This window comes from Amblyraja radiata, chromosome 8, assembly GCF_010909765.2.
Source record: "Amblyraja radiata isolate CabotCenter1 chromosome 8, sAmbRad1.1.pri, whole genome shotgun sequence".
In the NCBI taxonomy this organism is placed as follows: Eukaryota; Metazoa; Chordata; class Chondrichthyes; order Rajiformes; family Rajidae; genus Amblyraja; species Amblyraja radiata.
In genome coordinates, this window is record NC_045963.1 from 42,998,445 (window position 1) to 43,013,016 (window position 14,572).

The 14,572-nt window shown below is 44.9% G+C and overlaps 1 protein-coding gene across 6 annotated transcripts in view; it reads right to left on the bottom strand.

Annotated features, from left to right (window-relative positions):
• Positions 1-5,601: 5,601 nt before the first annotated feature.
• Positions 5,602-14,572, bottom strand: part of plg (plasminogen) — a 46,026-nt gene continuing 37,055 nt past the window's right edge. For 4 of the 6 annotated variants that reach the window (XM_033025711.1, XM_033025708.1, XM_033025712.1 and 1 more), the window contains exons 18-20: positions 9,452-9,597; positions 6,640-6,642; positions 5,602-5,861 (exon numbers count right to left, since the gene is read on the bottom strand). In XM_033025711.1, coding sequence (XP_032881602.1) covers positions 5,697-5,861; positions 6,640-6,642; positions 9,452-9,597 — 314 coding nt within the window. In that variant the 3' untranslated portion in view covers positions 5,602-5,696. The remainder of the gene's footprint in view (positions 5,862-6,639; positions 6,643-9,451; positions 9,598-14,572) is intronic. The other 2 variants (XM_033025710.1, XM_033025713.1) reach the window with 1 other exon arrangement.

The following is a 14,572-nucleotide window of genomic DNA, read 5'->3' on the forward strand; positions in this document are numbered from 1 at the left end:
TTCAGGTTTCCTAAGTGGGACAGGGGCATTACTCAGCAGGTCTGGCAGCATCTCTGAAAAATTTGAATGGGTGATGTTGAATTGAATTGAATTGAATAAATGTTATTAGCCAAGTATGTATACATACAAGGAATTTGCCTTGGTGCTTTGCTCACAAGTAACAACACGATATACAGTAGACAATTAAAAATAAAACATTATAATTTAAACAAGTCAAGTCAAGTCAAGTCAAGTTTATTCGTCATACACATACGAGATGTGCAGTGAAATGAAAGTGGCAATGCTCGCGGACTTTGTGCAAAAAGACAAACAAACAAACAACCAAACAAACTATAAACACAATCATAAACACACACATATTCTTTTACATATTAAATATTGGAAGGAAAAACGTTCAGTAAAGTTAGTCCCTGGTGAGATGGGAGTTTACAGTCCGAATGGCCTCTGGGAAGAAACTCCTTCTCAACCTCTCCGTTCTCACTGCATGTCAACGGAGGCGTTTGCCTGACCGTAGCAGCTGGAACAGTCCGTTGCATGGGTGGAAGGGGTCTCCCATGATTTTATTTGCTCTGGAGTTGCACCTCCTGTTGTATAGTTCCTGCAGGGGGGCGAGTGAAGTTCCCATAGTGCGTTCGGCCGAACGCACTACTCTCTGCAGAGCCTTCTTGTCCTGGGCAGAGCAATTCCCAAACCAGATGGTAATATTTCCGGACAAGATGCTTTCCACAGCCGCTGAGTAGAAGCACTCGAGGATCCTCGGAGACACTCTGAATTTCCTCAATTGCCTGAGGTGGTAAAGGCGCTGCCTTGCCTTTGCCTTTTAAACATGTGAAGAATGAAATAAAATACCAGACCAAAAGGAGGCTACAGACTTTTGCCTGTTGAGTAGAGCTACTGCTTGTGGAAAAAAGTTTTTATGTCTGACTGTGGTGGCTTTGACAGTCTGGAGTCACCTTCCAGATGCTTCAAAGAGTTTGTGACCAGGGTTAAAGGGGTCAGAGATGATCTTACCCGCTCGCTTCTTGGCCCTTGCAGTGTACAGTTTGTTGATGGGGGGAAGTTTGCAGCCAACAACTTTCTCAACTGATCGAACGATGCACTGCAGCCTCCGGATGTCGTGCTTGGTGGCTGAGCCAAACCAGACCACGATGGAGAAGGTGAGGACAAACTCTATGATGACCGTATAGAATTGGACCATCATTGCCTGTTGCAGATTGTGTTTCCTCAACTGCCGCAGGAAGTACATCCTTTGTTGGGCCTTTTTGACTATGTAGTCGATGGTGGCCTCCCATTTAAGGTAATTGGAGATGATGGTTCCAAGGAACTTAAAAGACTCCACAGCTGTGACTGTGGTGTTGTTGTTGGTGAGTGGGGGAGGGGAGGGGGAGCTCTCCTAAAGTCTACAATCAATTCCACCATCTTAAGAGCATTGTTGCAGATTGTTGCGACGGCACCAGGACGCCATCTGTGTCACTTCCTGTCTGTAGGCAGATTACTCCCCATCCTGGATCAGTCCAATCAAGGTTGTGTCCTCCGCAAACTTGAGAAGCTTGACAGAGGAGTCTGTGGAGATGCAGTCGTTCGTGTAGAGAGAGTAAAGGAGGGGGAGAGGACGCAGCCTTGTGGTGCTCCAATGCTGAGAATCAGTGGTTCTGAGATGTGCTTTCCAAGCCTCACATGCTGTTTTATGTCTATCAGGAAGTTGGTGATCCACTGACAGAGGGATTCAGGCCATGTCAACTGGGAGAGTATAGAGTGTAGTAGCTCTCAGGGGCGGTAATCATGATCAAAATGGGGGGACACACAATTTCTTGGCGCGCATGCGCACACACACGCGCGCGCACGCACACACACACACACACACACACACACACACACACACACACACACACACACACACACACACACACACACACACACACACACACACACACACACACACACGCGGCTTACAGTCAGAAACTAAAATCTGATAAGCCTGTGGTCAGAACAATGAAAAAGTGGTCAAGCCAGGGCAACCTACAGTCCTGCTTTGACTGCACTGATTGGAATGTGTTCAGGGAAGCAACCACAAGCCTCGATGAATCTACAAATACTGTGACATCATATGTCAGCTTTTGTGAGGACAGTTGCATTCCCACTAGGAACCGGATTAGGTTCAACAACGACAAGCCTTGTCGTCGTTGTTGAGTTCTCGGTCGGTCACCAACCAGGTCAACTCCCGATGATACCGTAGTATAGAACTAACCGTAGTTACCTGGTTAGTATAGAACCATATACCACCGCCTCTTGATTTCCCCGCTGCCTCCGCTTCACGGTCTGCTCTTTGTAGCTGAAAGCCAGCCAGTGGTAGCGCATTGTCCGGGGTTGACTCACACGCCAGGTCTTGGTGAAGCACAGGGCAGCGGTTCGAGAGAAGTCCTTTTTTGTTTGGCACGGGAGTTGCAGTTTGTCCACTTTGTTGTTGAGAGAATGTAGATTTGCAAGGAATATATTCGGGAGTGGTGTGCGTAATACTCGTCGCCAGAGTCGGGTGAGTGCTTCAGAGAGCTTCCCAAGGGTCCTCCTCCGTCTCAAGACCTTGAACACAGCCACAGCCTCGCCGACGAGTATGTCCAAATAATCCAGCGAGTGAGAAATCCAGAACGATGTTTGGAGCTACCGAATATCTGATGTTAATGAGTACCTCTCATATGAAAGTGATCTTAGTGGGATTTTCACAGACGACATTAAGGAACAAACACAGACAAAACAGCAAGGAGCAGTACACCATGGCAGTCGTCGGCGGCACCACAGGAAGACTGTTTTGGGTCAGGCCACTTCTTCAAACCCTCTAAACTCTTCCTGCACATATTTTGTACACATTTTAATCTTATAGTGCTGTACAAAATCATGAGAAGAATAGACCGAGTAGTCGCACCAAGCCTCTTGCCCAGAGTAGGGGAATCGAGAACCAGAGGACATACTGTAGGTTTAAGCTCCAAAGGGAGAAGGTCCCAACCTATCCAACCTCTCCCTACAATTCAAGTCCACATTATGTGTGATGTTTATTTGCACAGGTACATGAATGGGAGAGGTTTAGAAGGATATGGGCCCATTGCAGGCAGGTGGGACTAGTGTAGATGGGGCATCTTGGTTGCCCAGGGCAAGTTAGGCTAAAGGGCCTGTTTCCATGCTGTGTGACGCTATGACTCTAGAGGATTCCAAACTAGAGAGCATAGGCTTAAGGAGAGAGATTTAAGAGGGACATCAGGAGTAACATTTTCATTCAGAGGTTCGTCCATATCTGCAGTAAGTGCCAGGGGGAGCTATTTAAATGGATACAAATATGACTTTTAAATACATTTGGACAGATACATAGATAGGAAGGGTTTAGAGGGATATGGGGCCAAATGGGACAAGCACAAATTACCAACTTGGTTGGCATATTCAGGGGCGGAGGGGACGGGGTTGAGGGCCTGTTTCCATACAGCTCCATGACTCTCCTGCATTGTCAATGTTATGCTTCTGTAATTAAAAGCATGAAGCAAGGGTTCTTGCCTTGAGAAGTATGGGAGAGGGCAATGCCTGTCAATGGCTAAACAACCCATGATTCCGAACTTAAATTTTCATTCAACATTGCCGGAGTTTGCAATTCACTGCTGATATGTAAACGAGATAGAGGGAATGGATTATCTTTTTATTTACACATGCCAGACTTCATTAAAGTGTGATGCAAATGTATCTGTTTTTGATGTTATTACAGCACCAGAGGACACAGGTTTAAGGTGAAGAGGGAAAGGCTGAAAAGGAACCTGAGGGGCAACTTTTTCCACACAAAGGGTGGTGGGTATATGGAACAAGTTACCAGAGGAGGTAGTTGAGGCAGAGGATATTGCAACATTTAAGAAACATTTGGACAGGTATATAGATTGGGAAGGTTTGGAGGGATATGGGCCAAACCTAGCAGGTGGAACTAGTGTAGATGGGGCATGTTGGTCAGCATAGGCAAGTTGGACCAAAGGGCCTGTTTCCAAGCTGCATGACTCTATGACACTACTATACTGTATGATGCAAAAATAGTGTAGTGAAGATGTTAGTGCATCGTGTTAAAGAGGAGAGAGGGGTTTGTGGGTTACTCAGCAAACAACCAGAGCAGCACAGGGTCTGGAAATTCAGCTTGATTAGTGTCTGGTGTTAAAATCATACCAGCAATCCCCCTGAAGTTATTTTTAAAGGCTGACAGTAACGTGAAGTTTGCTGGCTTTTCCAGAACAGAGCAGGTGTGGTCCCCATTTTGATTCAATAGCAGCGGGCATTAGGGGCCAAGTGTTATCGTATCTGCCGCAATGATCTCCTCTGGCAGCTCATTCCATATACTCACCACACTCTGTGTGACAGCCATGACCTCAGTAAGCAGTCCACATAGGGTCACCCACAATCCAGCCAGCATTGTTCTAGTTACTGAGGACTGCTGCCAAATGACGAGTACATGCTATGGTGCTGGGAGGGTTTAGCAGCTGCATTACACATTGGTTCGGACACATACAGAGTATTGTGCGCAGTTCTGGTCGCCGTGTTATAGGAAGAATGCAAAGGCGTTGGAGAGGGTGGAGGAGGTTCGCCAGGATGTTGCCCCACGAAAACAGATGGCTGGAAGCTAGTTTCATTCGAGTACTTGCCTTTATTTGTCATTCCAGGAGGGTGGAGAGGAAAGGAAGAAGAGCACAACTCACACGTGCCATTGTGCAGCTGTGGTAGTTTTGCAAAGTGGTCGGTATTCACTTTTTCTCCAGAAACCACGATCCAGGTTTGATGCCTGGATGGAGGTTTCCTGCCATTTAAATCGAGCATCCCGTTGAGCATCCAGTTCATGCACTGAGGGGGGCTGTCACTATTAATCTGGCCCCTCCGATACCAATGTCCCTTTATATGAGAGACAGACACAAAATGATGGAGTAACTCAACGGGTCAGGCTGCAACTCTGGAGAAAATGGGTAGGTGATGTTTTCGGTCAGGATGTTTCTTCATACTTAATATATATGATTCTCTCTGTATGAGGTTTGTCTGATGCAAGAATATGAATAGTAAACACTTGCTGATAACATGATATCACATCACCTTCCCAGATCAAAGCGAAATATAGCGAATGAAGAAAGAGAGCGCGAGTATATCGAGAGAGAGAGAGAGAGGAGAAGAGAAGAGAGAAGAGAAAGAGAAAGAGAAAGAGAAAGTAGAAAGAGAAAGAGAAAGAAGAGAAATAGAAGAGAAAGAAAGAAGAAAGAGAAAGAAACGACAGAAAGAGAAAGAGAAGAAGAAGAAGAGAAGAAAGAGAGCGAAGAGAGAGCGCGAGAGAAGGAGGCGAGAGGAGGAGAGAGGAGAGAGAGAGGAGAGAGTGAGTCGAGAGCGGCGAGAGAGCAGAGCGAGAGGAGAGAGGAGTAGAGGAGTGGAGATATGCAGGAGACGCTATATTATCTCTTTCTCTCTTCTCTCTTTCATCCTTTCTACTTTTCTCTCTTTCTCTCTTTCTCTCTTTCTCTCTTTCTCTCTTTCTCTCTTTCTCTCTTTCTCTCTTTCTCTCTTCTCCCCCCCTCCCCCTCCTGGTGAAGTAAAAGCCAAACGTATGAGACCAAAAGAATTTAATGTTTCAGGGGAAGTATTTGACACCTGATTGAGCATACACATTGGACGTTGATCGTTCCTCTGCTGCATCCAACCTACCCATCCCGTATGACATCTGCGATCCAGTCAATAAAGAAAGATGTCCGCACGTAAACTCCTGGCTTCATCGCCCTCGCGCAACCGAGGCCCCACGAGGTCACTCCTTGGACAATGTAACTGCCTTTGGCATCTGGGCAAACCAAAGGCCCTCCACTGTCACCCTAGGAAACACCGAAAGCCAGCAATGAGATGACAGGGCTCATGGCTTAACCTCATAGATAGGGTGAATGCATAGATTCTTTTGCCCAGTGTAGGGCAATCAAATGCAAGATGACATAGGTTTATGGTTAAAGGGGCCAGATTTAATAGGAATCTTAAGGGCAACTTTTTCACACAGAGGTTGGTGAGCATATAGAATGAGCTGTCAAGGAGGTAATTGAGGGAGATACTATAACATCATTTAAAAGATACTTGGATAGGTTTTGTATGGAAAAGATTTAGAGGGATGTGGGCCAAACGGCCATGGGCAAATGGGACCAACTTAGATGGGATCAGTATGGACAAGTTGGGCCAAAGGGTCTGTTTCCGTGCTGAATGAGTTTAAGACTCTAATACACCTTTCAGATGAAGGTTTACACATTTATCTGCCTTCCTAAAAGTTTCACCACCCCAGGCAGCATGTTCCAGGCACTCACCACACTGTGTTAAAATATTTGCCCCACACATCTCCTTTAAACTTTGCCCCTCTCACCTTAAAATTACGCCCTCTAGTATTAGCAATGTTACAAAATTTTGAGATTTAAAAAATCAAGTCTGTAATTTATCCCATCAGATAAAGCATAAAAAGAAGTTTAATTTGACACCTAATTCACTTTCATATCTCAAGTATTTAAAAAGTTATGGCCATTTTCATACTCGGAAATTAGCATCTTGTTCCCTATTGATTTTCTATGGACATAACAAAAAAGCTGTGATCGTGTGCAGTCAAAAGCCCATAACCTTCTTAAAAATTAAGAGAACTGAATGAAATTTTCAGTTATCGTAGATTGAACCATTCTGAAACAAATATAAAATAATCTTACTTGGATGACCTGAAATTAAAGCATATAATTAGTTAGTTACCCAAGTGTAGCTAATTTCAAACTTCAATTACTAGATCTAAACATCTATCCATTTCTTAATAAATGATTAACATTTTTAAATAGCCTAAGTGTCCAAATAATATTCATAAATAATTCACAAAACATGATTTTTAAATCTCATTTACATTAAATTATAGGCCAAATGGAAGGAATTTAGTGTTCAATTGCTGTAAATTAAAGTCCATTTTAAATCAGCTTTCTAGTGGGATCCTGTGAACGCGCTGGTTTAGAACGTTCACATTGCGCTAGATTTGTGCCCTCAAATGCCCAGAAAAATACTGCGGGATATAGTGGGCCCAAAATGAGCTACTCGCAATATTACATTTTGTATAAAGGGATCTTAAGAAGCCCTTTTTAATGTAAAAATATGCAGCATACCTATTATTTGCTCTATGAGACCCTGACAGCTGCCGGTGGTCGTGGGTTTAGAGATTGATTTTTAAACTACTATAACTATTATACGAGGCCTTTAAAACTAATAATAGCTTTTGCGACGGGGTCTTCCAGCGATTTTTCGTTAATAATTAACTAGGCTGAACATCTTCGATTTGAACAGCCTAGAGAAAATCGCGTTTTAAACCCGCCCGCCTCTAAACGGCGCCAGAATCGCGCACACCCGCAGCGACAGATTTTCAGCGACGCTTCAGATAGGCTTTGCAACATACCTACTAGTATTTGATATTTCCATCCAGCGAAAAAGATTCTGACTGTCTACCCAATCTATGCCTCTCATAATTTTATATACTTCTATAAGGTCTCCCCTCAAACTCCGGCGTTCTAAAGAAATCAAGCAAAGTCTATCCAACCTCTCCCTGTAGCTAATACTCTCCGAAGCAGGCCACCATTCTGGTATACCTCCTTTGCAACCTTTTCAATGCCTCACATCCTTCCTCATTAGGAAGGATATCACACACAAAATTTGGGACTTCATAATGCAGCTGCACAGGTGTGTGGTGAGACCATATGGTGTACCCTGTGTAGTTCGGGTCTCCTAGTTACAGGCAGGGTGTAAGTAAGTTGGAAAGGCTGCAGAAGAGATTTACCAGGATGTTACCGGGGCTTGTGGGCTTGAGTTACAGAGAGGGATTGGATACGTTGGGACTTTTCCTTTGGAGAAAGGAGATTACCTTATTGAGGGCATGGCTTTAAGATGAGTGGGGCAAAGCTTAAAGCAGATGTGCAGGGCACATTTTGTTTACACATGGAGTGGTGGGTGCCCTGAATGCTTCACCAGGAGGCAGATACAATGTGTAAGAAGCTTTTGGATAGGCACGTGGATATACAGGAAATGGAGGTATATCGATCTTGTACAGGCAGAGGAGATTAGTTTAACTGGTCATGGACATTGTAGGTTGAAGCGCCTGAAGCGCCTGTACTATGAAAAATGACACAAAGCACTGGAGTAGCTCAGCTGGTCAGGCAGCATCTCTGGAGAATATGGAGAGGTGATGTTTCGGTTCTCAATAATGGGATAAACTCAATGGATTTGTGAGGTCATTTTCTCCCATTATTCCTGGGAGGTTATTGCAGGTTGAGAGTTACCATTCAAACAAAACCTCTGCTAGTGTGTAGGAAGGAACTGCAGATGCTAGTTTACATTGAAGATAGACACAAAATGCTAGAGTAACTCAGTGGCTCATGCAGCATCTCTGGAGAAAAGGAATAGGTGACGTTTCAGTTCGAGACCATTCTTCAGACTGAGATTCAGGGGAGTGGGAAATTAGAGGTATGAAAAGGTACATGTCAAATCAGAGCCGGCACTGAGCCCACAATCGTCCATTGTTGGCTGTGGAGCAAGTCATAACAAAGAGATACTGTACGTACAGTGAAACTAACAAGACGACGAGGGTAGGAGAGGGATGGAGAGGTGGAAAGGCAGGGGTTACTTGAAATTAGAGAAATCAATATTCATACCGCTGGATTGTAAGCTACCCGAGTAAAATATGAGGTGCTGTTCCTCCAATTTGCATGTGGCCGCACTCTGATAGTGGAGAAGGCCCAGGACAGAAAGGTCAGTATTGGAATGGAAAGGGGAGTTAAAATGTCTGGCAACGAGGAGATCGCGTAGGCCAGGGCGGACTGAGCAAAGGTGTTCAGTGAAACAATCGTCCAGTTTATGCTTGGTCTCGCCGACAAATAGGAGCCCACATCGGGAACACTGGATACAGTGGATGCGGTTGAAGGAGGTGCGTCAACCTCTGCCTCACCTGAAAGGACTGTCGGAGTTCCAGGATGGAGTTGAGGGAGGAGGTGTAAGGACAGGTATTGCATCTCCTGCAGTGTTGGGGAAATTATGTTGGGACGGGATGGTTTGGAAGGGAAGGGATGAGGGAACCTCTTCCAGATTTGAACTCCTCCCTTGTTGATTCTAAATGTGTACTTCACATTTCAATCAATACATGGAACATTAATATTATTAAACATGGATCAGTCTGAAGACAGGCCTCGACCCGAAACCTCACCCATTCCTTCTTTCTAGAGATGCTGTCTGTCCTGCTGAGTTACTCCAGCATTTTGTGTCTACCTTCGATTTAAACCAACATCTGCAGTTCTTTCCTACACATGGAACATTATTAGTTGAATCACTTACAAACTAACTTACACGTCAAATTGGAATGTGAATGTGACATTGCTGGAAGCTGTCCTACACCACAGGATAATTCACCTACCTGGCAACTGTCTGAACCGCCGTCTATGTTCCCAGCACAAAGCTCGGAGCTCTTCACCTTTCCGTTCAAGTATTCGGCCCGATTGCAGACTTTATTTTCGAACACAGGGAATCCTGCTTCTTTTAAAACTCCGTCACCAATGGTTCCTGTGCAGTCAGAATAAATGAACAACACGGTGTCTACAGCTGGCATCCATACGTTCAATGGCCAGAACTTATCACTAGCAGGGTTGTGAATGTAAATTGGACATAAAATGGCCAGACCTCACTGAGGTGGCCCTGACGTCTTGGTTACTTCTTCACGACGACCGAGGAGGCCATTCAGTCTGGCTCCTGCGCATATGTCCTCCTATTCCACTGTAAACGTGAAACCTCAAATGCCCGTGAACTCCCCCCTGATTGTATTTGGTCCTGTGCCGGTGGGGAACAAGGCCAGTGGGCACAGGTGGACACAACGCCAGTAGAAGCAGGTCTGGGCCAGTGGAGATGGGGGGGGGGGGGGTCAGGTGTCCATGCCAATGGGATAGTGCAAAGACCAGTGGAGATGAGTGGGTCATTTGCCCATGTCAACAGGAGGGTGCTAGGGCCAGTGGGGACTGCTGTCCCAGATCTTCCTATTAGTTCTCCCAGAATACTGGAACTCCAAATTGATTGCATAATTCCTCCTGGCATGTCCTTGTGCACATCTTTCCCAGAGTAGGGTAGCCTTTATTGATATGACCTATGGTATAGCATGGTAAATTTGGTATATGTGGGATTGTATGGTATGGTGCGGTATTGTATTGTATGGTATGTGTGGTGTGGTATGGTGTGGAATAATATGGTGTGGTATCATAAGTTCATGAGAGATAGGAGCAGAATTAGGCCACTCGGCCCATCAAGTCTTCCCCGCCATTCAATCATGGCTGATCTAACTCTCCCTCCTAACCACTTTCTCCTGCCTTCTCCGCATAACCGTTGACACCCAGACTAATCAAGAATCTATCTATCTCTGCCTTAAAGATATCCATTGACAGCCTCCACAGATTCACCATCCTCTGACTAAAGAAATTCCTCCTCATCTCCTTCCTAAAGGAACTTTCTTTAATTCAGAGGCTAGACTTCTGGTCCAAGACTCTCCCACTAGTGGAAACATCCTCTCCACATCCACTCTATAGAAGCCTTTCACTAATTGGTAAGTTTCAATGAGATCCCCCCTCACCCTTCTAAACTCCAGTGGGTACGGGCCTAGTGCAGTCAAACGCTCATCATATGTTAACCAACTAAGAAGGGTATCGACCCGAAACGTCGCCTATTCCTTCTCTCCATAGATGCTGTCTCACCCGCTGAGTTCCTCCAGCATTTTTGTCTACCAACTAATTCCTGTGATCATTCTTGTAAACCTCCTCTAGACCCTCTCCAGAGCCAGCACATCCTTCTTCAGATATGGTGTCCAAAATTACTCACAATACTCCATATGCGGCCTGACCAGCACTTTATAGAGCCTCAGCATTACATCCCTGTTTTTGTATTCTAGCTCTATTGATATAAATGCTAGCATTGCATTTGCCTTCCTTTCTACCGATTTGACTTGCAAATTAACCTTTTGGGAATCCTGCATCAGCACTTCCAAGTCCCTTTGCACCTCCCCTTTCTGGATGCTCTACCCATTTAGAAAATAATCTACGTCTTTATTCCTACTACCAAAATGCATGACTCCACACTTCGCTACACTATATTCCATCTGCCTCTTCTCTGCCTACTCTCCCAACATATCCAAGTTCTTTTGCAGAGTCCATGCTTTCTCTACACTACTTGCTCCTCCACCTATTTTCGTATCATTTGCAAACTTGGCCACAAAGCCTTCAATTCCCTCATCCAAGTCATTAATGTACAATGCGAAGAGTAGTGGCCCCAGCACCGACCCCTGCGGAACTCTGCTAGTCACTGCAGCCAACCAGAAAAAAGCCCCCTTTATTGCCACTTTTTACCTTCTGCCATCCAGCCAACCTGCTATCCATGCTAGCATGGTATCTGCCCTTTGATACCATGGGCTCTCATCTTCCCTAGCAGCCTCACGTATGATATGGCATGGTGTGGTATGGTATGTGTGGTATGGCATGGTGCGGTATGGTGTGAAATGGTGTGGTATGATGTGGCAAAGTATGGTGTGTTATGGTATGGCTTGGCGTGACGTGGCATAGTCGGGTTTATTGTCAGATACACAAGTATGGTGGGGTAAAATCCTGCAGCAACATCACAGGAACATAGACTAAGACAGACACACAAAATCCAAATTATACATAAATTACGCCTAAAATTTCAACAACAAATTTCTTTGGAGAGGGCGCAGAATAATATTACCAAGGTTAAGAGTTATTAGCTACAAGGAGAGGTTGGACAAACTTGGATTGTTCTCTCTGGAAGGTTAGAGGTTGAGGAGAGACCAAATAAAAGTATATAAAATGATGAGAGGCATAGATATGGTAGACAGTCAGAACCTTTCTCCCAGATTGGAAATGTCAAAGATTAAAGAGCATAGCTTTAAAGTGAGAGGGACAAAGTTTAAAGGAGAAGTGCGGGGCAAGTTTTTTTACATGAGAGTGGTGGGTGCCTGGAATATGCTGCCTGAGGTGGTGGTGGAGGCAGATATAATAGTAACGTTTAAAAGACTTTTAGACAGGCAAGTGGATATGCAGGGAATGGAGGTATATGGATTACATGCAGGCAGAGGAGACTAGTTTCATTTGACATCACGTTCGACATGGTCATTGTGGGCCAGGGGGCCTTGTCCCATGCTGTACTGTTCTATGTTCTATGAAACCAGGCCTTCATGAGGGAAAAAAGACAAGTGTGTGTTATTGTCATATTCCCCGGGAATTATATTCTTATTTCATGAGAGGCATAGAGACAAACAGCATGGAAACAGGCCCTTCGGCCCAACTTTCCCACACCGACCAACATATATCCCATCTACACTAGTCCCACCTGCCTGCACATGGTCCATATCCCTCTAAACCTATCCTATCCATTTGCCTGTCTAATTGTTTCTTCAAAGTTGCTATAGTCCCTGCCTCAACCACCTCCTCTGGCAGCTCGTTCCATACACCTGCCACCCCTTGTGTAAAAAAGTTACCCCTCGGATTCCTATTAAATCCTTTCCCCTACTCCTTTAACCTATGTCGTCTGGTTCCCAATTTCCCTACTCTGGGCAAAAAATGCTGTGCGTCTACCCAATCTATTCCTCTCATGTTTTGTACATCTCTATAAGATCATACCTCATCCTCCCGTGCACCAAGGAATAGAGTCCCAGCCTGCTCAACCTCTCCCTATTGCTCAAATCCTCAAGCCCTGGCAACATCCTTGTAAATCTTCTCTGCACCCTTTCCAACTTGACAACATCTTTTCTGTGACATGATGCCCTGAACTGAACACAATGCTCCAAATGCGGCATCACCAACGTCTTATATAACTGCAACGTGACTTCCCAACTTCTATACTCAGTTCTCTGACTGATGAAGGCCAATGGGCCAAAAACATTTTTGACCACACAATCTACCTGTGACTCCACCTTCAAGGAACTATGTACCTTATTTACCGGCCTATGTACCGGAATTATAGGTCAGTGAGCCTAACATCTGTAGTTGGAAAGTTACTAGAGAGTATTCTCAGGGATAGGTTATACAGGCATTTGGATGAGCAACAGCTGATTAGAGATAGTCAGCATGGTTTTGTATGTGGGAGGTCGTGTCTCACAGATCTGAGTTTTTTGAAGAGGTGACCAAAAAGGTCGATGAGGGCAGAGCTGTAGATGTTGTATACATGGATTTCAGTAAGGCATTCAACAAGTTACCGCATGGTAGGCTGCTCTGGAAGGTTAGATCGCATGGGATCAAAGGATAGGTAGCTGAATGGATAGCAAATTGGCTTCATGGAAGGAGGCAGAGGGTGATGGTGGAAGGTTGCTTCTTGGACTGGAGGCCTGTGACTAGTGGTGTGCCTCAAGGGTGGTGGGTGGTGGGTGTATGGAACAAAAGGTTGTGGGTATATTGGACAAGCTGCCAGAGGAGGTAGTTGAGGCTGGGACTATCCCAACATTTAAGAAACAGTTAGACAAGTACACGGATAGGACAAGTTTGGAGGGATATGGACCAAGTGCAGGCAGGTGGGACTAGTATAGCTGGGACATGTTGGCTGATTGGGGCGTTGGACCAAAGGGCCTGTTATCACCCTATAACTCTATGACCTGCACTCCTCGATCCTTCTGCTCTACAACACTACCCAGAGTCCTACCATTCACTGTGTAGTCTGCCCATGTCAAACTTTCCAAAATGCAATACTTCACATTTCTCTGCATTAAATTCAATAATCATTCCTCAGCCCACCTGGCCAACTGACCAGGATCCTATTGCAATTTTGACATCCATTTTCACAATCTGCAATACCACCCATTTTTGTATCATCAGCAAACTTGCTAATCTTGCCATGTACGTTCTCATCCAAATCATTGATATAGATGACAAACAGTAATAGGCCCAACACTGAATCCTGAGGCACACCACTAGTTACAGGCGAGTAGGGGAATCAAAAACCAGAGGACATAGGTTTAAAGTGAGAAACGAAAGATTGAATAGGAACCCGAGGGGTAACTCTTTCACTCAGAGGGTGGTTTAGGGACATTTAAAATATACTTGGACAGATGCATGGAGAGGAAAAGTTTAAAGGGATACGGCCCAAACGCAGGCAAATAGAACTAGCTTAGAATAGGTATGTTACAATACTTACCTTCAGCGGCGTTGCAATTCTGCCACTGGCCGTGTGCGCGATTTTGGCGCCTTTGAGGGGGGAGGGGGGGGGGGGGTTAAAACACGTTTTCTTTCCTACCTTGTCCTGGATTATATTTGGTTGGAGTGCAAGCATTTGCTGAAGAATCGTTCCGACGGCCGTTCTGTGTATTTTTTTTTTAAAATCGCCCGACAAGTTAATCGCTGGGGTGATTTGAAAATCAGTTTCTAAAGCCGACAACGGGGACGGATTTCATGTAGGTGACAGGTAAAAGAAAGCTGTTTATTTTTATGTATAAAAGTGGTCCTTAAGATGCCTTTAGTTCACATTTTAAGTTGCGAAACGGTGGTTTAGTCCC